The 25,013-nt window shown below is 52.7% G+C and overlaps 1 protein-coding gene, 1 long non-coding RNA gene and 1 other non-coding gene across 9 annotated transcripts in view; 2 read left to right on the forward strand and 1 right to left on the reverse strand.

Moving 5' to 3' along the window:
- Nucleotides 1-2,612: 2,612 nt before the first annotated feature.
- KLHL36 (kelch like family member 36) lies at nt 2,613-15,293 on the reverse strand. 6 transcript variants are annotated; one of them, XM_027119101.1, is made up of 5 exons: nt 15,166-15,293; nt 12,610-12,688; nt 7,058-8,131; nt 5,367-5,524; nt 2,613-3,325 (listed from the first exon to the last, which is right to left on the reverse strand). In XM_027119101.1, exons 2-5 carry the CDS (start codon nt 12,670-12,672, stop codon nt 2,770-2,772), a joined length of 1,851 nt encoding a protein of 616 aa, XP_026974902.1. In that variant the 5' UTR covers nt 12,673-12,688; nt 15,166-15,293; the 3' UTR covers nt 2,613-2,769. The 6 variants fall into 6 exon arrangements, with proteins under 6 accessions (XP_026974902.1, XP_026974900.1, XP_026974899.1 ...); XM_027119099.1 differs by having other exon boundaries at nt 12,610-12,753; nt 15,166-15,257; XM_027119098.1 differs by lacking the exon at nt 15,166-15,293 and having other exon boundaries at nt 12,610-15,125.
- Nucleotides 15,294-15,428: 135 nt separating this feature from the next.
- The window catches only part of LOC113627002 (uncharacterized), a 33,540-nt gene continuing 23,955 nt past the window's right edge, over nt 15,429-25,013 (forward strand). For both annotated transcript variants that reach the window (XR_003435388.1, XR_003435389.1), the window contains exons 1-3: nt 15,429-15,676; nt 20,331-20,382; nt 20,746-20,878. This is a non-coding gene — a long non-coding RNA (uncharacterized LOC113627002). The remainder of the gene's footprint in view (nt 15,677-20,330; nt 20,383-20,745; nt 20,879-25,013) is intronic.
- On the forward strand, nt 16,416-16,521 carry LOC113627411 (U6 spliceosomal RNA). The gene has a single exon (XR_003435533.1). It is a non-coding gene; the product is annotated as a U6 spliceosomal RNA (small nuclear RNA).

Consider the following 25,013-nt stretch of genomic DNA (forward strand, 5'->3'; position numbering starts at 1 on the left):
ACAGCTCGGAGCGCTGAGTCTGACAAAATCATGGCAAAAGTTGCGGTTTCTGTCTCAACGTGGCAGCCAGGAGAACCCAAGCCTGCATCACCATGGTTTGAAATCACACTATCGTGATTTTGCCGTTCTAACGCCCACCTGCATAAGTACGTCCCCAAGCTCTGCCCACCTGGGTTATAAACCATTTTCTTCCGATCTTAGCTGCACCGCACGGCACGGTGATGTCCATCTTAAAACCACAGACAGCAGAGACCTGCCACAGTCCCACCACTGTGCTCTCCCTCATCCAGGCAGGCGCAGCTCACGGGTCAGGACCCTCCGCTCCACGGACGCCAGTGAGCTCGAAAGCCTTTGTTAGCGCAGTGGAGCCACTGCCAATGATCTGAAGTTGGTCTCCAAAAGGAAACTTCCTCGTCAACCCTACCTTTCAAGGAACACTCACCGCCTCAATCGTATTAGATTCCAAGGCATGTAAATCACAAACATCCTTCACAGTGGCAAGGGAGACATCACAGAATAGTCGGTGCAGGACATGGTATGTTAACCTGCAAGGCACAAGAAAGTCAGAGTAGAGGCCAGCACTGCACCCTTATCCTGGGACACGTCCTGGAAGTCAAAAACACAACGGCTGGCTTAGGCTAAAAATTCGTGCCTGTCCGCTTCCTAAGGTCAAGGCCTTCCCCGCTCCCCAGAGCACGCACGGCCTTCCCATGTGCTCGGCCCGACCTGCCCCTGGATTCTGACTGAACGACCACCTCTCTGCTCATGACCTGGGCTGAAGTGGGGAGAACAGACCACAGGTTCTGTGCCTTCTAAAGGGTCTTCAAATAATGAAACCTTTCCTGGAACAGGAAGGGGGTAAGCTTATCCCAAAATTGGCAGTAGTTCTGCAAAACATGTTTCGAGGAGGGCTGGACTAGGTTTGAGGTAAAAGAAGGGTTTCGGGCTCAATGAAGTTTGGAAATGCTGGGTTGATGGAGGGTTAGCAGTTAATGCAGGACTCCTCAGAGCCTTTAATACACCTAAATGTTGTTTTAAAGAGCTCCAGGAAGATGGACAGTTTTTTGGTTTGACTGTTTGTATGCCTTGCAGAACCTCTCAAGAGTCTGGAAGCCTTTAGCGACTTCCACAGGCAGGGAACCAGCTAAATATGTAGACAGGTCGCCCGTCTCACGAGAGGGGGCAGTCGTTCGGGTACCGAAGCTTTCACCTCCCAAGTGGCTCTCAGCTCTCCCGGTTACTAGAGAGAGAGGCCGATCAAAATCACAGTAAACCTTTGAGAGAAAGGAAAGGAAGTGTAGTGGAGACAAAAAAGGGAAAAAGCAGTTAACTGAGATTCTCATTCTAACAGCAGTGTTAACGATACATCTGGAAGTGTTCTCGTCTCTGCAGTCAGATCTGCGCCTCAGTATAGATCACTAAGGCCTCCCTTGTCTCGTGATTAAAACCCACCCCATGCCCGTCGTCCTGGTGTGGCACAGCGGCTTGGGCACGAGTCTCAAACTCTCCTTAAACGGCACACGCTACTGTTGTGAGTTCCGGTAACTGCAGGAACCGGGCCGGGCCGGTCACGCATCTCACGAGGAGGTGCGGAATCCACTTTCACAGCTTATATAGACTGAGAGAGCTGAACCCCTGGGAGGAGACCTGCCCATTGTCTCATCTGTCACTTAATGAAGGGGGAAACAGCTCATGACTTGTTAAAGAAGTTGGCGCCCAGCACACAACTACTCGGCAGCGGACGGCCGCGACCAGGATCCGGCGCCGGCGTCGAGGGAGATGCTCGGACAACCTTCCCTTGTTGGGGATCCACGGGCCCTCACTCACTCGCGTGGAGCTTCCCGTGGCTTCTCAGAGCTGGAGTCACAGAAAACAATGGCACATTCTGCGGGCTCCCTTTTTCTTTCCTGAGTGATAAATGGAGATCTGTGCGGCTCAGTACATCGTAATCTGAGAAACGGCGGGTTCCAGAAAAAAGAAACGGTAAAGAGACGAGAGCACAAATCACAGAATAAGGCGCCCTTTTTACCGTTCTTCCTTGATTACCGACCCCCTTTTAGAATTCGGGAAGACCACCAACCAGGAGAAACAGGATTATTTAGAAGCAGCAGTCATCTGAGCAAGGAATCCCAGTGGGGAGGCCTCCCTGGTGAGAAGTCCCACGGCTCGCCTGACCGCCGGCGAGCTGGTGGCTCTCGGTCACGCAGGCACCCTCTATGGGTCTCTGTGCTCCACCTGGCATGTTGCCCTTGCCAATGATTTCCGAACGTGGCCGACGCTCAGTAGTCCCAGGGACCGGCTAAAGGAGTTTCTAGGCTCCCCTACACCACTCCTGGTAGTTTCAGACTCGATAATTCTGAGGCGGGGCTCAGGAACCTGTTTTCTTCAAAGCTCAGCCAGGTTTGGGGAGGCGTGGACTAGGGAATCTGTAATGTCCCACCGCAGCCCTTCGTTTCGATAGGAAAATTTCTGCATCACCCCTGCCCTGGCTGCTCTCTGGGGGACCGTCGGGGGGGTCACCCATGGGGGTTCGCAACGTGGGAAGCAGCCCTGCACAGACACAGGGGTCGCTCCTGCCTGGGCCCCGCTTTAATTATTCAAGCAAGATAATATGTCAAGTCATACAGAATATTTAATCGGTTACTGTGATATCATAGAAATACCAAGAATCATAAAAGTAAAAAAAGCTGCTAAGTCGTTGATAATGGTTCCGGGATTCTACCAAGTGGCTGCTGGTCTCCAGACGCGCCGTAGGCGGCGGCGGCGGCGTCACTGGCCGCGGTCCTGCGGCCTCTTGCCCTTGCCCTTCTTCTTCTTGTCCTCCAGCCGTGGCTTCAGGGCGCACACGCAGGCGGACACGCCGGCGATGGCCTTGGGCAGGTCGGTGCCCTTGCTCCACTTGTCCTTCTCGCGGTCGTAGACCTGCACCGTCTTGGAGAAGGCCGTGTTCTCCCAGCTGTAGCCGCCCAGGATGTAGATGCGGCCCTCCCACACGGCCACCCCCGACTCGCTATTGGCGTGCAGCAGTGGTGCCACGCGGGTCCACTGGTTGCACTGCGGGCTGTAGGCCTCCACGCCCAGCACGTCGAAGCGCTCCATGGACTCGAGGCTGTCGTCGCTGCCTCCGATGGAGTAGATGCTGTCCCCCAGGCTGCACATGCTGTGCCAGCCACGCGCCGTGGTCATGGGCCGCCGTTCTTCCCACACGTCTGTCCGGTGGTCATAGCACAGCAGGTTCTTGCGGTAGGGGCCGATCTGGTAGTCGTGGCCCCCTGAGATGTACACGAAGTCTTTGTAGATGGTGCCCGCGTGGCCGTACGTGAACCTGTGGAGAGACAGATGGATGGACGGACCGACAGAGACAGAGCGGGAGCTCAGTGCTGCACAGGCTGGGCCTCTGTGAGCCGGGGACCTGGTCTTCTCCTCGGCAAAGTGGGGACAAGCTGCCCTCTGAGGGGGTGGTAAGGATGGGAGGGGGTGACAGATGGAGCAGGGCAGGTGACACACGGGCAGCTCTGTCCTCTCTCTGCCCATCTGAGAAGTGGGCATCATCACAAGACCGCATCTGTCTCATCAGGGCTAGAAACGCTACGCCACTGAGGCACACGTGTGGCCCTGGTCCCATCACACATCAAGCAGGGCCTGCGACAAAGTGCAGCTCCAATTACACGACCGTCTGGAAAAGTCAGCCCTACAGGGACAGTAAGTATCAGTGGCTGCCAGCGGCTCAGGGGAAGCAGGGAGGGATGAAAAGATGGAGCTCGAGGGATTCTCCGGGCACTGGGACTATGCCGTACGACACTGTAATCATGGATACACATCATCGTACACGTGTCAAAACCCGCGGAATGCACAACCCAGAGAGGGAGCCTGATGTAAACTAGAGAGCTTAGCTAACGTATCGACTTCGCTGCATTAGCTGGAAACAATGTACCAGTTACTGCAACGGGGGAAGCTGGGTGCGCCTGGCAACCTCTGTACTTTCTGCTCAATTTTCTCTACACCTAAAATCGCTCTAAAAAATGAGATCTATATACAGACAAAGAAGAGATTACCAACAGCAAAAAAAAGTGCACACAAAAGTGGAACAAAAAGGGAATGGCGTCACGACATTCAGGATGGTGATTCCTTAGCTGGAGGCGGGAAGCAAGCGGATGGGAGAAGAGCACACGGGGCAAATGGGTCCCAGGCAGGTGGGCTACCGTTCAACGTCTTCGACTCCTGGGTTGGGCTGTGGGTTTGTGGAGGTCTCATTATACAAGTAAGTCAATGAATGAAAAAAGTATGAGTAAACAAACGGAACAAACGTGGGGCATGCATGCCCTAATGACGGCAGCATCATGGGTTACGTTTATTCCAACTCTGGACATCGATGGTCCACTTAGAAAAAATAACGATAGGGTTGTTGTCGCACTTAAGGTACAGAAACCACCCCGGCTGGCCTGGAGAAAGTGACAGAGGCAGATACTCTTATGTAATTAAGTCTCCCTTCTCCATCTGTAAAGTGGGGTGGTACACAAGACCTGAACCTGGGAGAACACAGGTCTTGCTTTGCCTAGGACAGGGTCAGGAGTTATACGGTTGAGCTCTCCGTTCACGGGCATTCGGGTTTGGGTAATCCATGACATGGGTTATTACCCACCCCACTGGATCACTGTGGATATCAAGGGACTCATCACATCAAGCACATGGCCCAGGCTGGCACGTGGTGATCAACAGCTACTATCATGATTGTCCAATCACCTTATCCACAGGTGTCCAGGTGTTACTTCATCGGCTTCTTGGAACCTTTACCTGAAGGTGGTCGTTACTGTGGGGTGGGGGGGGGGGGCGGGGACTGGAGGAGCCGTGCAGCTTCTACTATAGGGAGCTGCTCAAATAAATGGCAGCACCTCTGCTAAGCCCGTGACAGTAACAAATGCAGTGAGTGGACACCCTGACAGGGTCGTACTGACATCACATCCCCTTTACAGATGAGGAAAAAGAGAGAGTGTGGGGTGAGGACACTTGCTGGAGTCAGATGGAGGGTAGAGAACCCTCACCCTCTGTACTCCTCCTGCCCAAAGTCAGAGGGATTTGCAGTAAATCTCTCACTCTCTGAACTCAGCACTCATTTCCCCGAAACTCAGGAAGTGAAGAGATTCAGAAACAGAGGGATGTTTGTCTCAGTGGCAGAGCTGACACTTGCACTCCGACGGCCCAGAACAGGCACCCTGACAACCATGCCCTCTGCTCCCCACGCTGTTTTTACAAGCCAGGAGATTCTTCCTGGAATTGGAAGGCCAAAGTATCCAGAAAGGGAGGTGGGCTCAACTGTAACCCCAAAGCCTCCACGTCTGTAGGGTCTGCCACAAAACCCCAATCACCTTGGCAAGCCGGCCACATAGGACCAGGAGTCGGTCTTGGGACTGTAGGTTTCTACCGACGAGAGAGCTCCATTCTCATTCCGGCCGCCGACGGCCACCAGCATGTCTTCGATGGAGGCCAAGTAGAAATCCACGCGGCGCTGGTTCATGGAGGCCACCTGCGGAGGCGAGACACCTGTACCTTCCCTTCCCCAAACTCGGGTCAGCGTCAACATCCAGCACCGCACCCCCAAACATGCTCCACGAAAGGCACAGCCCCGGAAGGCGAGGTGGTGGCCACGTGAGCCTGGGGAAGGGAGCCAAACCTGAAGAAAGGGGGGCTCTGTAGGCGGGATTTCTCAGGGCCCCCAGGACCCTCGAGACCTCGTGAATCCCCGAGAGGGACGGAGAATTCACTTCCCCACACCTGTCTGGCCACGTGGCCGACCTTGTGGACTGCAGCACACGCAGGTCAGAACTGCTGATGTAGTGGTTTCCTGAAATAAAAGTTCATCTTTCCCCTCACCCCCCCACAATCAGATATTTTAAAACTTAATGCTGATTCTCATCCGTGTTGATGGGCATAAGGTGGTGCTCCACAGAAAATTAGCAATGGAAGACCCAAGTCTTTCTCTTTCTTTTCTTAATCATCCAAGCAGAACACACGAATGAACATGGTCCTGCAGGAGCCCATGTCAGGCTGCGACCGTGATGAAGGTTTGGAGGACGGGCTTCAAAGCTGCAAGCCTCCCTCAACTGCAAGTGCAAGACTTACACCTTGGTTTTAGAGTTTTGAGAATAAAATCAAAAGGTCACCCAAGTCCCTTCGGAGCCTTGAGCTCAGAAAAGCACCGAGTTAAGTAAGAAGACTGAGGTGTGAGTATAAAGATTGAGACAGACTTTCATGGGTGGCCATCTGGTTCTTGGGAGGAAAGGAGCACATGTGCCAATCAACGTGAGCTACAACCACCGACCCTGGAAGGTCAGCATCCCCCCTCCCGTTTCCAGAGGGAGAAGCTGAAATTTGGAGTGGGCAAGGAACCGGTCTGAAACCCCCAGCTACGATTTAGCCAAGTTGGGGCGTGAAGCTGGGTCTGACATCAAGACCCAGGCCTGTCCCGGAATCAGCTGGCACACCTGCCGAAGGGCCACGACTCCCAGCAGGTGTGAGCCTTCGTGGCCCCCTTGACCAGCTCCAAACCTGCCCCAAAGAGGAACTCAGCGGAGACTCTGAGACACGGGGAGGTTGTCAGAACTCTGGGTCAATCTTCCAGACCCGTGTCATCCAATATGGTAGCCACTGGCCTCCTGTGGCCATTTACACTCAGATGTAAATTAGTGATAATGAAATACAATGGAAAACTCAGTTCTTCAGTCCCACGGGCCACGTTTCAAGCGCTCAACTGCCACACGTGGCTGGTGGCTACCGTATCGGATGGCGCAGATGAAGAACGGTTCTGTCGGTGAAGAAAGTTCTACTGCACGGCGATGCTCTGGACACCGACCGTCCCTGCAGAAGGTGGCCGGTCAGCCCTCACCGCCCCCAACCGGGGGGTGGGGGGAATGATGTGGCTTGTCACTTTATCGTCACACCTCGTTCAGAAGCAGGGTGGTGGTCAAGGCCCGAGAGAAGGGGGTGGGGGCAGTCAAGGCTAAGGTTAAGGAGATCAAAAGTCCTCAAGAGTAAAGAAATAATCTGGCTTTAATCTCACCTTGATCCACTGTTTACAGCGGGGGTCATACCTATAAAGAAGATTGGATGCCGCATCCCCTCCGTTGTCCCGCGAGAAGCTGCCGCCAGCGATGAAGATGAACCCCCCCAGCACGGCGACGCAGTGGTGGCTCCGCCGGGCCGGCAGGGGCGTCTCCTTGACCCACTGCTCGCTCTGGGCGTCTAGGTAGCAGGTGTCGTCGCTGAGCTCCAGACACCGCTCGGAGACCTCGCCGCCCACAAACAGCAGGCACTCCTGGGTGGTGCGGAGGGCCGTGCGCTTGGTCTGCATGACCGGCTGGGCCGCCAGGCTGTTGTGGTAGCGCACGGCCTCCTCGATGAAGCCCTCGCAGTTGGCCTCGCGGGGCAGCAGTGAGCACACGGCCGGCTTGACGCGGTGCAGCAGGTCGTTCTTGGGGATGAGTGGGAAGTGGATGTTCTCCAGCACCTGGTAGGCGTGGGCCTCGCGCTCGGGCCGCTGCGTCAGCCACTGCAGGGCCGCCTGCAGCAGGTCGTGCTCGCACTCCCGCTGCACCTGGCTGCTGCCCAGGTAGGCGCACAGCTTCTGCACGGAGACGTTCTGCAGGAAGTCGGGCGTGAAGGACAGCGTGCCGAAGCGGCTGAGGATGAAGCCGTCAAGGAAGGCGTCCAGCCGCCTGAGGCTGTAGATGGAGGCCAGCTTCTGCAGGTACAGGTAATTGTCCTCGCTCACCTCCTGCTCCAGGTACTCGCAGCAGAAGTCCACCACCGTCCAGATCTGCAGCAGGTGGGCTGTCTCCAGGACGTAGTCGATGTTGCCACCGTCCAGCACCAGCTCCCCGCCGTACAGGAAGTCCACCACGGCCTTGAGCCCGACGTAGGAGGCGCCGATCAGCTCCACCTCCTTCTGGAAGGTCTCGCGCATGCCGAGGGTGAACATGGAGTTGAAGTAGTCGCTGCACACTGCCAGCAGGTTGCGGTGGGCTGGCACGCGCTGCTCGTCGGCCACCAGGACCACGTCGCAGAAGAGGCCGCGCAGGCGCTGCTCGTTCAGCCGCTGCAGCACCGTGCTTGAGTGGTCGGCCCAGCGGTACGCCTGCGGTGGCGGTGGAGAGCGCGCGTCAGTAGGGGAGGGGGCTGTCAACCCGCCCCCACACCGCAGCGGCCCAGCTAGCGCTACGCGACCAGCACCGACATACAGTGGAATGAGAGAACAGGCAACAAGGTGTCAGAGCACCTCGCAGAAAGTCAGGGTGTTTCCCTGTACGTGTGCATATGTGTTTGTATATTTCCTCCCTTCTTTACAAATAAAAATTTTAACTCAATCTTTCTTTTTCCCTTTGTTTCGTTTTCCCTCTCTCCTCCTTCTTTGTAAACAGGATTCCCCAAAGTTTCCTTCCTTCCCTGTCTCTCTTTCCTCCTTAGTGTGTGTGGGTCACGGCACATAGGTTCGAAAACGCTGTCCTATCGGGAGGTGAAGTTGCCTGGGGCGTGGCCTCTCCAGTCGGACAGGAGCCGGTGGAACCCCAGCGCCACTGCTCTGCAGCTGTGTGACCCGGGTGAGTCACGAGCAGCCTGAGCCTCGGCTCCTGGTCTCCCCAAGGTTTGGTGCGGGGGAGGGGTCATGAGCCAGAACATAGCGCAGAGCTGGCCCGGGGACAGCGGGAGCAAAGTCAGCAGCTGTGACCGTCAGTTCCCACGGAGTCGCGGTGCCGACAGCTATGCTACAGAGACCAGTCCAGGGAGCTAGAGGGTCCCAGAGACTGCAATATATCCAGACTAACGTGCTCTGGGGAATCTTACTTTCAGAGACACGGCTTCAACAGTCATTGCCAGAAAATGTATGTAAATTGCAGGAACGCTGTCTTTTCCCGGGAGCTGTATGTGCCGCAGACCGCACTGTGCACTCGCCTGCACACTCTCATTTGAGCATCCCAGGAACCCTCCAACGGAACGTCAGTTGTAACCCCCTTATTCCAGAGGAGGAAAAGTGAGCTTCAGAGAGACTAAGGAACTTGCCCAAAGCCCCACAGGGACTGAGGGGCGGGGCTGGGATTTGAACCTAGGTCTGATCCCAGAGCCCAAAACTTTAATCACCACGCTACACTGGAATTAACGAATCTATTAATACGAATAGTTAATAGGAATTAATTCAATAAATTCAGGTTGGTGGACATTGCTTGACTGTTATCTGCCTGCCCTGGGCTTTGGAAGATGCAAAGAAAAATCAGACCCAGACAACGGTTTCTATGCCCTGGAAGAACTAATTAGGATATTTCACACTGCTTTATTTATTCCCTATAAAAACAACAAAAAAATTCAACATATGGAAAAACAGACCATTCAGAAATACCAACTAGGTAGCAGGGCGATTCAGGGAGGACTGGGGAAAGGGGCGGGGCAGGCGTTAAGCCCGAGGGGAAGTGGTGGTGGAAAGGAACACAGATGGGTGAGGGCTCAGCAGGTGTGAGCAGCTGGGTGACTGGTGCACAGGTCCTTCTGGGTTACTTCTCAACATGTGTCCTACGGCAGGGGGGTGGTTTTTTCTTCCCTTCCAAATCTGCTCCTTACCGCCTCCGATGCATTAGTAATTGGGGCACTTTATTTCCCGTGGTTCTTCCCCGTCCGGCCAATTCCCACATCAATCGCTCTGTCTGTGCAACAGTCTCGGGCAATGTCCTCACATTCTGAGGGTACCAAACAGACGTTCCCTAAAGCTTCCTTCCCTTCCCAGTTTACAGAGCCAAGCTCTCCTACCTTACATTACAGGATGGTTTCCTGAAGGTCCATATACACAGGTATCTCCCTCTATCCTGGTTATTCAGAGAGAGCCAGGCTGGCCTGGTCTGGGCTTCAACACATATTGGCTTGGGGCCCCTCTTGGGTGCGGACTGAAGGAAGGCAATGAAAAAGGCACTACAGCGGCAAGCTACCGAGTAACAGTGAAGGCTAGTGTCCTAGAGAAGCAAGTGAGGGGCATCAGACTTCTCTAGTGTCCTAGAGAAGCAAGTGAGGGGCATCAGACAGGTGGGCTGTCAGCCCACCATGGGCTCCTGGTTGTTTGCAAGCTGGTGAGGGTGCTGGAATTACCCCGCTTAAAAAGGGGCACACACGCCCCCAGGCTACCGCGTGAAAAGGGAAACAGCCCTGGGGAGGGGCGGGGACTGGGGAGAGCCCCAGATGACAGCTACCAGGGGAGCCACCTGCTGCAGCGAGCCAGGGCAGGGGGGACGGCAGCCACTGTTTCTACAGCTGGGTCTCCAGGCTAAACGGGCAAGTTTAATTCTTTACCTGGGTCTTGACTACAGCCCATTTCTGGTTATTTAGTACAGCAGCAGAGACCAGAACTAAAAACAGACAAACGTGACTTCCCAACGTTAAACTGGCATCAGTAACTGAGTTGCAACATTTCATATAATTTAGGAACTCCAACCTGCAACACTCCCCAGTGGTATTAACCCTGTTCATTCCTTTGTTTCCTACTTTAGCACCTTAATCAGGTGAAGAAACTCAGGGTCTAACGCTGGGCGGAAAGCAGGCATGGGGTATCTTATATTAGAGAAGAACTCAGGGACTTCCCTGGCGGTCCAGTGGTTAGGACTCCGTGATTCCACTACAGGGGGCACGGGTTCGATCCCCGGTCGGGGAACTAAGATCCTGCAAGCTGCGCGGCATGGCCAAATAAATAAATAAATAAATAAATAAAATAATTAAAAATAAAAAAGAATTCAGCATCAAAGTGGATCAACACATTTTAGAGCAGATAAATGAACAGCGGCCGCCACACAATGGAAGACTCCACCGCTCCGAGAAGGGCACGATCTACCCGCACGTGCAGCAACCAGGCTGAACCTCAGAGGCAGGGTGACAAGAGTAACGAGCCAGGCACCCAGGCGACCCACCCCGACTCCACGTATATAAGTTCAAGGGCAGGCAAAACTGCAGGGCTGGAAGCTGGGCGAGTGGCTGTCTTGATTGTAGGGGCTGGAAGGGTTTGATAATGTTCTTTAACTGGGTGTGTTCAATGTCTAGAAAATCAAGGGTACATTATGATTTGGGCACTTTTTAAATATAAAGAGTTAGGAACATAAATACAATGAACCAAGGGACAGAGAAGCCTATTCCTAAAAGCTTCAATTCAGAGAGAGACAAGCACAGAATCTGGCTTGGAGGCACAAAGATTTCTAGTGCTGCCGAGCTTAGAAAGCTACGCTGTCTCTGCAGCCAAGCTCCCAGACAAAGCCCCTTTGAGTCAGCAGCAAGACCCTTCTGGGGTTTCGCAGTAGATAAAGCCGGGCTTTGGCAAGAGTCTTCTCAGTCAACTCAAATGGAAACACGAGAGCATTTCTCAGGAGGACCAACCTCCCCTGAAAATTACACCCCGTTTTTCTTTTTTACATACCTGTCGAACCTCGTTCCCCCTTCTTCTCCTCTTATCTATAGGCTGCTCCCAACTCCCTTTATCTAAAATGGTATTTCTTCATCTTTTTTTCAGTCTGCTTTTAAGATATTTTTTTCCTATATAGCTTGCCATGTCATTTAAACACATAATATATAGTCTATATATCTGTGTGTGTATTATATGTATAGCTTTATACTTTAAAAGAGCAAAATTCTTTCCAGACCCCCAAGAACCCATGTCGTCTCCTTGTAAGCAATGTCAGCCCCATGGAGAATGCATGATCTACGGTAAACATGACATTTAATCTTCAAAAAAGGACACTTTAAAAAAATTCCCTGGCGGTCCCGCGGTTAGGACTCTGCACTTTCACTGCCGAGGGCCAGGGTTCAATGCGTGGTCGGGGAACTAAGATCCCACAAGCTGCGGTGCGGCCGAAAAAATAAATAAAGAAAAGGGTGTTATTAATATTCATAAAGAGACAGGTGTAAATTGGGACTGTCTCACCAACTGGTCCCCCAAACCTTATCTACAGCAGCTGTGGGGAAAGGGACCGCTCCAAGTCACCTGAAGAGTTTGCTGAAGGTACAGATTTGCAGGTCCTGCTCTGAGATTTTAATTTAGCACGTCTGGGGCGGGGCCGGGCATATGCGCTTCTCATGAGACACCTGCCCCCTCCCCGTCTCCCAGGGTGAGTCTGATGTAGTCCGTGTGCCACAGGTAGGTAGCCTCGCCGTGGAGAACCCACCCTCACTGGCTCCTAGGGTCTCAGAAGGTCACGACCGGGGAAGACTCTGGGCCCTTAACATCCAGGTACACAAAGTGTTGCTCCCACTATAAGGTTGTGGACTGGCTTCTCCACGGACACAGTCTTGGATTTTTTGAGCCCCAAGTGGAAACACAAATCCCACGGCGTCCACCCTGTCCTGTAGATGCCAGGTGTTGGATAAACGAGTCAAGTTGTGTTTCTAACATCCCTCGCAACCCCCAACCCCTGCTCTCTCTGATTTTATGATTTTTCCACTCCTTCCCTGTGCCACCTCTAGTCATTGTTAAGGAGATTAACATCAACACCAAGAACAGAAAATCAGTCTGCGCAATAAGAATGAGCTCATCAGAAAAATCTCATGCTTCCTTGGCAATGTGCACAGGCGGTGAGCGACCCATTCACAGACCTTTGAGGATTCGCTGATCTTGGACGGCCGAGACACTCGCGTCTGCCGGCTTCCCTCCATCATAAACAAGATCGCAGCCCTGCGACAAGAACAGGACTTCTGAGCGTGTAGTAATAACTCGAGGTCATTCATGAATCGCAGGCTCTGCTGGCAGGTATCAGTGACAGCAAGAGCGAAACAGTCACATGGAGGAAAGAGGGAGAAAAAACTGTACTACAAAGAACTCCCTTACTCCGAGAGCTGGAAAAATCAGAGGGTTAGAATCAGATAGAACATTTAATAAGTGTTCCTTTTTCACCTCATCACGTCTTTTAGCCCACCTCCTACAAGTACCTACCTTTGGATGCTTGAGCTGAATTAGGCCTTTTCGAGAGATCAAGATTATAATGACAACAGTTATCATTTCAGAACCCAGACTATGACCCTGGAACCAAGCTGACATGTGCTATCTCATTAAACTCCCACAACCATCTGGCTGGGCTGATGTCACTGAACCCATTTGATCGATGAGGATATTGAGCTCAAGGTCACAAAGCTAGTGAATGGCTGGGAATCAAACCTGAGTCTGTCCGGCTTCAAAACTGGACAGACATGGGCCCTTCACTGGGATGCCTGGTTGAGTGTGGCCTAATCTTTAAGAATCTCATACTTTTAAAATTTCATGAAGTTAAGGCTATGATGCAGTGATGACTACCAAGTATAAAATACATTCTAGACACAGGCACTGTCTTAAGTGTTTTCTGTGTCTCACTGATTTAATCCCCACAACAAGCCCACCAGGACAGCACTATTATTATCCTCAGTTTATAAAGGAAGAAGCTGATGGCAGTGAGGGGAAGTAACTTGCCCAGCGTCACACACAGGAAGAAGCAGACCTAAGGAGGCTTTCCTGCTCTCAATCCCTGGGCTATTTCACTTGACCATTAAAAAAATGCCCACGGGCAGGAAACCTCTGCAGGGGGAGCCCATGCCCCGGCTGGAACATGCAGGATAAACTTGACCAAGCAACTTAACCTCTGTAGACTTCATGGTTGAATCTACAGACTGGGCTGGTGCATCAGGGGATGTTAAGGTTTCTTCCAGTTTTGAAAAGTCAGGCAACCCACTAACAGCACAGAGCCGGGCTTTGGGGGACCTTGGAGGATGGGGGGCACACAGAGGAAGGATTAAGCTAGCAATATGGGCACAAGTCGCATACTGGGACTGAGGGTTTAAGGAGGAATTCTTCCCGCTGCTAGGGGAGTTGAAAAGAGTCAATCTGTTACCTACTGAACACACAGCCTTTGCTAAAAAGGAACAACGTGACAAGGAGTCAGCTCTGTGTCAAGATAATCAGGGACACATAGAGGGGGCTCCAGCGCTCCCACGGAGGATGGGGGGACAAATCCAGGCACAGTCCACCCTGCCAGCTCCCTGGGGGGAAGGAAGGGACAACGAGATTTCTCTCGACAAACTAGCAACTTTGTGACAAAGACCAGCTGTCCCCACCCCTGTCCTTTCTGTCTGCTCCTAGGATGCTGGGCGGCTCAGAGAGGGAAGAGAAGAACACCAGCACCCAACCTACTGCTCACCCCTGACTTCCTTGTTTCACCTTCACCCTCTGAGACAGGTGCCAGCCACCATCGTTTCTGACACCCAGGCTCAGGTGGCCGTGCCGCCCCGCCCAAGGTCACACAGCAGACAGTCTGCACCACCGCAGGCAGCCAGCCAGGGCTCAGGTCTGCCTTTAGTGCTAAGAGCTTTCTTTTCTAGGCCAAGATTTCTAAAGAGAGTATCCCCTTGTGGAGGCTCCCTTTCGTCTGCGGGAAAGTGGTCTGGGGCTCACTGCTACAGGAGTGTGGATATTAGCTGCCTCCTGCGCTTTCTGCAAGCAGGTGAGGGGTCAAGGCCACACGCAGGGACGGTGGCGATCCCCAGTGAGGCGTAAAAGGTCTTTTAGTAAACACGGGAACCGAGGCCGCGTCCGGACGGGAGGGTCCCCACGGAGCCTCCTCTCCCGGCTCCTTCCCCGGGTTTCGACCCTGAACGTGCCCGACCGCAGCGCTCCGGGAAACAGCGTCGTGGAGGTGGACGCGGACGCCCGCCGGCACCCACCCATCCCGGGTCTCGCCCGCAGGGTCTCCGGGGACGCCTCTGTCGCTCGCTCGGACCCAGCACCCCCTGGCGGAACCGCCGGCACAACGGCCGCCCGGGCGGGCTCGAGCCGGCTGCGAGGAGGCGGAGCTGGGTTGCGCCCGGGGCTGGCGCCCGCGGCGGGACGCGAGGACAGTCACTCACCTGGGCCGCGCGGGCCGGCCGCACAGGCCGCACCTGTCTCACCTGAGGGGGCGGCGGCCCCCTGTCCAACCCCCCCCCGGCCCCGCGGCGGCCCCTCCGCTCGCCCCCGGCCCCGCGATCCACCCCCCGAGCACAAAGAGATCCCGGGGGCGGAACCGGGTCGCAGCTCGCGGGGCCGGGGACCCTCCCGAGGCAGGCCCGCCCCCCGCCCCGGCCCCAGCCCCCGGACGGCGCGCGGCTCTCGGCCCGGGCAGGAGCGGGGTGCGCGCGGAGGCCCACCTGGGAGGGCGCGCTACGGGCGCGGCGCGGGGATTCCGAGCGGCGGGGCCGGGCGGGCGGGGCGGCGGGGCGCGGGCGTCGGAGCCCGTGGGCCGGCCGGGTGCGCGGCCATGGCTCCGCCAGGAAGTGCGAGGCCGAGGGCGGAGGCGCGCGCGGCCAATGGCGGCGGCCGGGAGGGGGTGGGCTCTGGCGGCGCGGGGGCGGGGCCTGCCCCAGGCGGGCGGGGCCTGCGCGGGGGGCGCGGGGGGCGCGGCGTCCTCGCCCAGCCTCGCCCAGCTGTCCACCCGGCCGCAGGACTCGCTTGTGACCCAGGCGGGCCACTCACAGTCACGCACCGTGAAATGCCTACTGGGTGTCGCCCGCCGTCTTAGGCGCGGGGACACGGCGTGGAGGGACAGGCATGGTCCCGGGCCTGGGGGACCGGAGTGCTGGGAGGGGCCATCGCGGTGGCACCTTCGCACCCTCACCTCCTTCCAGCCTTAGCTCGGTCGGCGTCTGCGTTCACCCTACGGTGAGTCCTTCGCTGACCCCGTGGTTAAAGTCACCATGCCTCTCTCCTAACCCCGTTTCCAGCTTTCCGCTTCACTTAGCTTTTACCACCGTCTAATCTTCAGAATCATTTCCTTGTTCATTTGACTTATTGTGTCTCTCCCCCACTAGAAACCCTCCAGGGCAGGGTTTGCTGTCGGTTTTATTCCTGGCTGTGCCCCCAGGGCTGGCACCTAGTGGCCGCTCAATAGATTTTCGAGGAATGAATGAGTTTAACCATCACGGATCTATCCTTGTCAAACTGATGCTACAGCTTGGATAAACCTTGAAAACATTATGCTAAGTGAAATAAGTCAGACCCAGAAGGACACATATTGTATGAGTCCATTTATATGAAGTGTCCAGAACTGGCAAGTCCATAGAGACAGAAAGCTTAGTGGTTACCCAGGGCTAACCAGTTGGGGGTAAGTGGAGTGGGTGGCTGTTAAGAGATTTGTGGGGGGGAGGGTGATAAAAATGTTCTGAAATTAGGTGGTATTGATGATTGTGCAACTCTGAATATACAGAAAATACCACTTAAATGTACAATTCAAAAGGGTGAATTTGGGATTTCCCTGGCAGTCCAGTGGTTAGGACGTGGCGTTTTCACTGCTGTGGCCTGGGTTCAATCCCTGGTCAAGGAACTAAGATCCTACAAGCCGCGCGGCGCCGCCAGAACCAGAAAAAATATATGGTATGAGCTGCATCTCAGTAAAGCTGTAGTGCTCGCCTTGGCAGCACGTATACTAAAATTGGAACGATACAGAAAATATTACATGGCCCCTGCACGAGGATGACACACAAATTCGTGAAGCGTTCCATATTTTTGTATGGTTGATTCACTTTGTTATAAAGCAGAAACTAACACACCGTTGTAGAGCAATTATACTCCAATAAAGATGTTAAAAAAATAAACAAAGCTGTTACAAAAGCAAAACCAAACAGAAAAACTTCTCTCTGTCCTCGCTTTTCTATTCCCTGCCTTCTCTGGGAAGGATTGAGAGCGTCTTTTTTTTTTTTTTTTTTTTTTTTTTTAATAAAGAATGCTCTCTTCGTGGTACAGGGAGGTACCTTTTTCTTTAAAAAAAAAAATTTATTTATTTTTGGCTGCATTGGATCTTTGTTGCTGCGCGTGGGCTTTCTCCAGTTGCGGCAAGCGGGGACTACTCTTCGTTGCGGGGCGCGGGCTTCTCACTCTGGTGGCTTCTCTTGTTGCTGAGCACGGGCTCTAGGCGCACAGGCTTCAGTAGCTGGGGCACACGGGTTCAGTAGTTGTGGCTCGCGGGCTCCAGAGCGCAGGCTCAGTAATTGCGGCGCACGGGCTTAGTTGCTCCGCGGCATGTGGGATCTGCCCAGACCAGGGTTCGAACCCGTGTCCCCTGCATTGGAAGGCGGATTCTTAACCACTGTGCCACCACGGAAGCCCTCAGGTAACTCTTTAAAGCCTTACTTGCCCATCTTTGACCCCTCCTTGAGCAACAAAGCTAATCTCACACCCCAACAAAGCTAATCTCACATCTTGTTCTATGTCTGTATCCTGACGTGCAAATCTCCACCATTACATGAATTCATGTACTTCTTCATTCATTAATTCATTCAGCAGACTTTTAGGGAATTCCTACTATGTGCCAGGCACTGTGGTAGTTGCCAGGGTTAGAAAGAAGATAGTTTCAAGGATTTTAGGGAGGGAGACAAACAAATAAATGAGCAATTACTGTATCCGGGTCAGTCCTGTGTTAGGGATATATTCAGAGTGCTATGGGTGGGATGTATTCTTTTTTATAGCTATACTTAAAGATTCTACATAGAAAGATATGGATAAGGACAGGTAGATATAAAGGTATATATGGATCTCTCTACGCATACGTGGATCTATCTATCTATCTAGAGAGATTTAGCTTAGATTTTTTATTGTATGTATTTATTTATTTTGGCCGTGCCACATGGCATGCGGGATCTTAGTTCCCTGACCAGGGATCTCAGAACCCATGCTCCCTGCAGTGGAAGCACGGAGTCCTAACCACTAGACCTTGAGGGAAGTCCCTAGATATTTTAGCAGCCTATAACTTGGCATGGATGTCTGTCTTCCCGGTGATGGGTTCTGTATGAATGAGAAGATGTACAAACTGAAGGGACTGCCTGTAGAAAGCGCCTGGGACAGGCTCAGGAATCCCCACGTGACACTGACCTGAAACACGTGCAGGCTTGGCTAAGCTGACTTTGTGCTGTTTTCCTTATCACCACCTGGTGAACCATCCTTTCACTTTTTTTTCCTTTACGTCTCATTTTCTCTCAAATTAGAAAAGTCACGCATGTTTATTTGGAAAAGTCTGAAAGGAAAAATAAACCACTCACTCCTGCACTGTCCAAAAATAATTATTAATACTGTTGTCTATCCATATTTTCTCCTTATGTAGTTTTTCACAATAATATCACCACTACCACCACAACCCCTGTACAGCTCACATGTGCTACACGTTGCTCTGAGCTCCCTGTACATATTCACTCATCTCATCTCCTGGACTCTTTGAGGGAGGTACTGTTTACTTTCTCTGTTTACAGAAGGGGAAACTGAGGCCTGCAAAAGTTAACTCTGTGCCCAAGATCACAGAACTCGTAAGGAGCAGAGCTGGGCTTGGAACCTCGGCAGTCCTGTGTGTATTTGTTCCCATGCCAGAGACAACCTGGCTTAGAAAAGACGAGTTTTTCCCAATATTCAAATTTCAACGATCAGACTTGTTTGGGTTCTGAATTTGGTCAGAACTGAGCACCGCAGTCTGCAGGCCTAACCTTGTCTTCTGCACCATCCTGCCTTTGTGTCATGATAAAAATGAGGCATGCTCCATGCAGAGAACTTGGAATACACAGACAAGCACAAATGGGAAAACATTACCCACCCGAGGAGAACAGCTGTCAGTACTTAAGTGTAGATCGGCCCAGTGTTCCCCACGCATCCATGCATGTGACTCCATGTGGCACACGCAGGCCCTTTGGAAACTGCCCCCCCCACACTTTTGCAAATATCACGAGCTTTTCACATGTCAATAAGTTCTCTTCTATTGGATTGTGGACTTGACCCTCCCTCATTTTGGGGCACCCAGCTGGCTTCAATATTATAACAACACAGGTGAACATTCTTGCACCCACGCCTGATGGTAAAATGAAGTTGCTGGGTCAGAGGAGCACCTGTTTGTAAGGCTGTGACCTCCCCGCAAAGGCTGTCTTGGGAAGTACCCCTAGTCAGTGGCTCAGCACCCCATCATTTCTGAGATTCAGCCCCATCAAGTGGAACTGGGGCCAGGTGGTTCCCTGGTTGTTCATAAAGCAATAAAACAGCTTTTTCCTTTCTTCTGCAGTCTCTCCCGCGACCCGTTGTGGAGCTTTTTATTTGCTGTTTCACCCCTTTCTCCTTTGGACACAGGGGCACTTGTGGGACTTGTGCAGACAGACCCTCACAGGCACCTAGGGCCATGTGAGCTGGTGGGCAGGGCAGAGGCTGCCCCAAGCCTTCTTGCGGTACCCAGGCCCCTGATGGGTGACAGTGATTGCCGGGCAGGGGCAAAGATGCCTGGTCAGGAACTGTCCTGGACTATGTATGAAACAGATAACCAACAAGGACCTACTGTGTAGCACAAGGAACTATACTCCATATTTTCTAATAACCTAAAAGGGAAAAGAATCTGAACAAGAATAAATACATTATATATGTATAACTGAATCATTATGTAGTACACCTGAAATTAACACGACACTGTAAATCAACTATACTGCAATTTAAAAAAAGAAACAGGGGCTTCCCTGGTGGTGCAGTGGTTAAGAATCCATCTACCAATGCAGGGGACACGGATTCGAGCCCTGGTCCAGGAAGATCCCACATGCTGCAGAGCAACTAAGCCAATGCGCCACAACTACTGAGCCTGCGCTCTAGAGTTTGCGAGCCACAACTACTGAGCCCGCGTGCCACAACTACTGAAGCCTGCATGTCTAGAGCCCGTGCTCTGCAACAAGAGAAGCCACCGCAATGAGAAGCCCGCGCACTGCAATGAAGAGTAGCCCCCGCTCCCCGCAACTAGAGAAAGCCCGTGTGCAGCAACAAAGACCCAACACAGCCAAAAATAAGTAAACAAAATTATATTAAAAAAATAAAAAAGAAAAGAAAAGAAAAAAAGAAACAAATGGTCCTGGGGGGCAGGGTGAGGGGAGATGGAGCCTGTGAACGAGGTTCCAAGTCCCCCAGAACATGCTCCGTTGTCCCATTTGGCTTTGCTTACAAAATACAACATCAAAAGATAAAATTATTAAGAATTTCAAGACAACAATCGTAGAGCATTAAACCTCCAGTGCGGGGCCTTTCTGAGTGTGGGGCCCTGTGTGTCTGCTGGCCCTAGGTGGAACAGTTGGGACTGTCCCCAAAGAACCCTTGAGGCTAATGTTATGTTCATTCTCCAAGCCTCAGGGGAACACCCTAGTACAGACGTGCATCCCATGGACACACAGAATAACAAAAGGAGGGAGGGGGAGGGGGCCGAGGCTGATTGTGGGTAACGCACAGGCCCCATGCTAAGCACTCTCTCCACCACCCGTGGAATCCTCTTGGTACCTTGCGGGTCCATGCTACTGTTATTCCCACTTTACAGATGAGGAAACCGAGGCTCTGAACGATCGGCTGGCGCTAGTATCACACAGCTGGTAAGTGCGGGAACCGGGATGAGGAACCCAGGCCATCGTATGCCAGCGCCCAGTTACCCTGTTACCCAGCCTGGAAGGGCTGCAAGCTGCTTTTCTTTCAAATTACCTTCTTGGCTCTGACCTTCCTGTTGCTCAGGAGGTTGTAGCTGGTCCTAAGGGGAGGCAGGGAGAAGTGTCAGCGAGCTGTCAGCTGGGTCCCCGGAACAGCTGGGCCTGGTTGGGGGGGGCTGGAGGGGGGAGGCTGGGGGGGAGGCCCCGTGAGCACTGCTGCTTGCAGCTGCAGCCCTCACCCTCCAGGGAGGGGAGGGGGAGGGGAGAAGGAGGAGGCGGGGCCAGCTCTCTAAAAACTCTTGTTCTCACCAGAGGTTTGTCCGTGGCCCAGCTTTCCTCCCAAAGCCTGAGTAATGTAGAAAAATCGCAGCCCAGCATAAACGAGTCAGCCTAGGGGCCACCCGGGATCACGCTGGCAAGCGGAATTCTTGGCTCAATCACTCCGGTAAGTTTGTAACTGTTTAGACTGGAGGCTAAGAAGCAACAGACCAGCAAATGGGTAGAGCCACAGTGGGAATGTGGGCCCAGGCCTCGCTCGTCCCTAAAATCTCAGATTAAAAGAGAAAAGACCTCCCCTGAGTTGGTACTTGCCGTTTCCTCCTTCTGTCTCCCCAAGGCTTTTCTCCCCAGCTCTCCCTGGATTTGAGCCCCGGCCTGGCTACTCGCCGGCTGTGTGAACTGGACCGGCTACACCATGCCTCAGTTTCTCATCTCCAAATGGGGAAGGCTTTGTCCCTGTCATGGTGTTGACGAATGAATACATGATGGATGAGTGAGTGAATGAATGAATGAATAATAATAAACGAATTACTACATGCTGACCACTTCCAACAGTACCCCATGCGTAAAGCTGCATAAATTTGAGCTTTTGCTGACGATGCCTGACTGTCTACCGATTAGAGGACTCTTCTCTGGCTGAAGCCTTTGTTTCCTGTTAACATAGAAATCATTTGAAAATTGACTCGTTTTTTTCTTTTTTAATGGCCACTCTGCACAGCATGTGGGATCTTAGTTCCCCGACCAGGGGTCACCCCCTGGATTGGAAGGGTAGAGTCTTAACCACTGGACCGCCAGGGAAGTCCCCAGAATGGGCTCTTTTCTATTAGCCATTGACACCTTAGCATTCATTCATCAGCTTCGTTCTCAAGATCACGTTATTGTGTTGTGACCAGAGGGAAAGGAAGATACCAGCCCTCAAGAAAGGAAGAGAGGGCTTCCCTGGTGGCGCAGTGGTTGAGAGTCCGCCTGCCGATGCAGGGGACACGGGTTCGTGCCCCGGTCTGGGAGGATCCCGCATGCCGTGGAGCGGCTGGGCCCGTGAGCTTCTGCTCTGCAGCGGGAGAGGCCACAACGGTGAGACGCCCGCGTACCACAAAAAAAAAAAAAAAAGAAAGGAAGAGAGAAGGCAGGACGGGAGGCAGGTACCAGGCACAGAATGTACAGGAAGCTCCCTGTATGTCACGGCTTCTCTGGGAGCTGGCTCCGTCTTGGGGCCCGTCTGGTCAGAACTGCTTGTCACTTATCACTGAGGTCCCTAACTAAGCTGACATTGCCCACAGCCTGACTCTGCCATGGTTCACCAGACCAGGCCCATGCTTCCCTGTTTGCCAAGTGTGAAAATGAAGTGCTTGGCATTTCAGGGTTGCAAACCTGGCTGAGGTCCAAGGTCAGCAGGTAACCCTGACCGAGCCATGTCTCCTCTGGAATCTTCAAACCTCTCATGTGTAAAACTAGGCACAGGGATAAAAGCCTTCCCAGAATTGTGTGGCCAGAGGAGCACAAATGCAATTCCTTGGAGATTCCTTCACTGATTACACCCCTCGCCCTCCCCAATGGAATTACAATTGGAAAAGTCTCGGTGTTATCCTGTTTGACTTGGAGAACCTGGGCCGGGTGTCTAGGGTGGTCAAGCCTTCAAGCTCTAGAGCTGTGCTAGGCAAAATGGTCACCATCAGCTGCATGTGGCCATTTCCATTTCAGTTAGTTAAAATTGCATAGAATTTAAAATTCGCTTTCTCAGTTGCCTGAGCCCCAAGTCACATCCTCACCAGCCACCTGCAGCTAGTGGCGCCCATATGAGACAGCACAGATTCTAGAACAATTCCATTGCCTCACAATATTCCAGAGACACTGCCCTAGAGCCGTTCTTGCTAACTGCATGACTTTGAGCAAGTTATCTCTCTGGGCCTCGGTTTCTTTATCTGCAACATGGGAATTCATCTACTCAACAGCAAATACTTATTGAGTGCTGGCCATGGGTCAGGTACTCTTTTAGGTGCTGGGGATATAGTGCTAAACACAGATAAATAAAATCATGACTCTCATGGAGCTGACATAGAGGAGGGACCAGAGTACTCTTCTCCAAGAGTTGGTTTGAAGATTAAATGAAATAGAGCAGGAAAAGCATTTAACATGGTGCCTGGCACATTCTAAGTGCTTAAGAAATGTTAGTCACGATTATTACTAGTCATCTGCCCAGCTCCCTTCTCCCACAGCCCTGCTACTACCTGGGTGGTAAACACATAACAAGTACGCCTCCACTTCCCATCCAGTACCCATGGCAGACATCGCTAATCCATTACAGCACTTTCCCCCTGAGCCCAGAGGTACCAATGGGATTCTAGGAACAGCATGGAGCAACACTCTCAGGCACATCCTCTCCAACATCACCTCCAAGTTCTCCTATGAGCTGCATGGCCCCCGCAATCCTTAGGTTCTGTCTGTAGAGTTCAAGCTCAGACTCCAGGCACAGGCCCGACCCTTCGTAGGGGAAAGAGCAAGTGCCTGGTCGGTACCTTGTCAGCCAAGCAGCTGGTCCTCCTTTGACCACTTGGCAGTAACTGGCTTCTTGCTTTGCTGTCTCTTGGAGTGGGGTCTGGCCGTGTTCTCACTAGGGCTCCTGGAGTCTTGAGTACCGTTCCTCTCCTTTATTCAAGAAAAATGGATTGTCTCCAGGCCGGACAAATGGTCCTGGCCAAAAAGGGCTGCGTGAAACCTGGCCCCATATCCAAAGTGGGAGACAGACATGTGAACTTGCAATTGTAATATAGTGAGATAAGGGGGAGGGTGGAGGTTGGCCCTCGGCCGTGGGGACCCAGGGCAGGAAGAACACTGGGTCCCTGGGAGTCTGCTCCACAGGAAGGGTTGCATCCTTCTCCATCCTTTGAACTGCCTGTCCTAGCTCCCGCTCTCCCCCACTGCAAGGAGTGACCTGAACAGCCCGACCTGACTCAGCAGCGCTGTCTTCTCTCTGGATCACCCATCATTTTGGTTCTGCTGGTTGCCTTCACTCAATCATTCAGTATGACATGTGGTGTGAAGCTGTCTCAGTTCAACTCTTGCTTCTACCACTTACCAGCTGTGTGACCTTGGGCAAATTACCCAGCCTCTCTGTGCCCTGCTTTCCTCCTCTGTGAAATGAAGTTTACAGTATAACCTTTCCACCTCCCCCTCCATGGCTTAGCATGATGCCTGCAGTGCGATACTGGCTCACTGCTGCTGTCATTCACATGCACATCTCCAGGTCCCCAGAGATTTTTCTCTTTTACTCTGTTGGCCTGGTCCATTCCAGGAATGAAAATTGTTTTCAAATGCTAAACTTTCCTGGCACCCCTGGGATAAAGCTTTTCTGCTCATGACGTATAACTGTGGGGAATGACATTTGAGCTATGTTTGGAAGGGTAAGTTGGACCTCCCAAGCAGATGAGAAAGGAGAGGGCATCCCAGGCAGAGGGAATGGCATGTGCAAAGGCCCAGAGGCGTGAAGCAGTGGACAGTCGAGGAAGAACCCGGGCTGGCTGGAACATGGGGTGCTTGCAGGGAAACAGCAGGAAATGGGGTCGACAGGAGGAGACTGGACACCACGAGGACAGATACCCTTCGGCAATGAGCTGGGTGCCTGGCAAGGGTGGATGAAGTAGCTTTATTTTAATTTATTTTTGAAGTGTAGTTGATTTACAATGTTGTGTTAATTTCTGCTGTACAGCAAAGTGATTCAGTTATATGTATGTATACATTCTTTTTTATATTCTTTTCCATTGTGGTTTATCACAGGATATTGAATATAGTTCCCTGTGCTATACAGTAGGACCTTGTTTATCCATTCTATATATAATAGTTTGCATCTGGAAGTAGTGTTATTTTAAATTCCACCAGCACACCATGAACTTCGGGAAGGCGAAGCTCTTGTATCCTAATTCTTTGTTACGCTCAGCATATATGGTCTGTGTCAAAAGTTTCAGCAGCCTTGAGGCTCCTTTTCCCTATAACCCGTAATAATCCACAAGCAGAGGATGCTGCTGAAGCCTTGCGCAGATCTCACCTGCCCTGGACAGCCTGGAAGTTTGCAGCGCCCCCCCCCCCGCCCCGCCCCCGCCCAAGGGCAGCCTGCAGCCAGTGGCTGATCAATAATAGCAAGGTGTCAAGGTCTGGCTCTTGCCTCAAGGTAGAGAGGACAGTCTTGTGGTTCTGTTCATGCTCCAGAGCTCCTCTGGGATCGCTAAGGCTAGTTTCCCCCCCCAGCCCCCCCCCCTTCGTCGGCCTTTCTCGCTGCGCTGTGCGGCTTCCTTAGCTGCTTCTCC

Source organism: Aethalodelphis obliquidens, unplaced genomic scaffold (genome assembly GCF_003676395.1).
Source record: "Aethalodelphis obliquidens isolate GAN/ISIS:26980383/991018 unplaced genomic scaffold, ASM367639v1 scaffold20, whole genome shotgun sequence".
In the NCBI taxonomy this organism is placed as follows: Eukaryota; Metazoa; Chordata; class Mammalia; order Artiodactyla; family Delphinidae; genus Aethalodelphis; species Aethalodelphis obliquidens.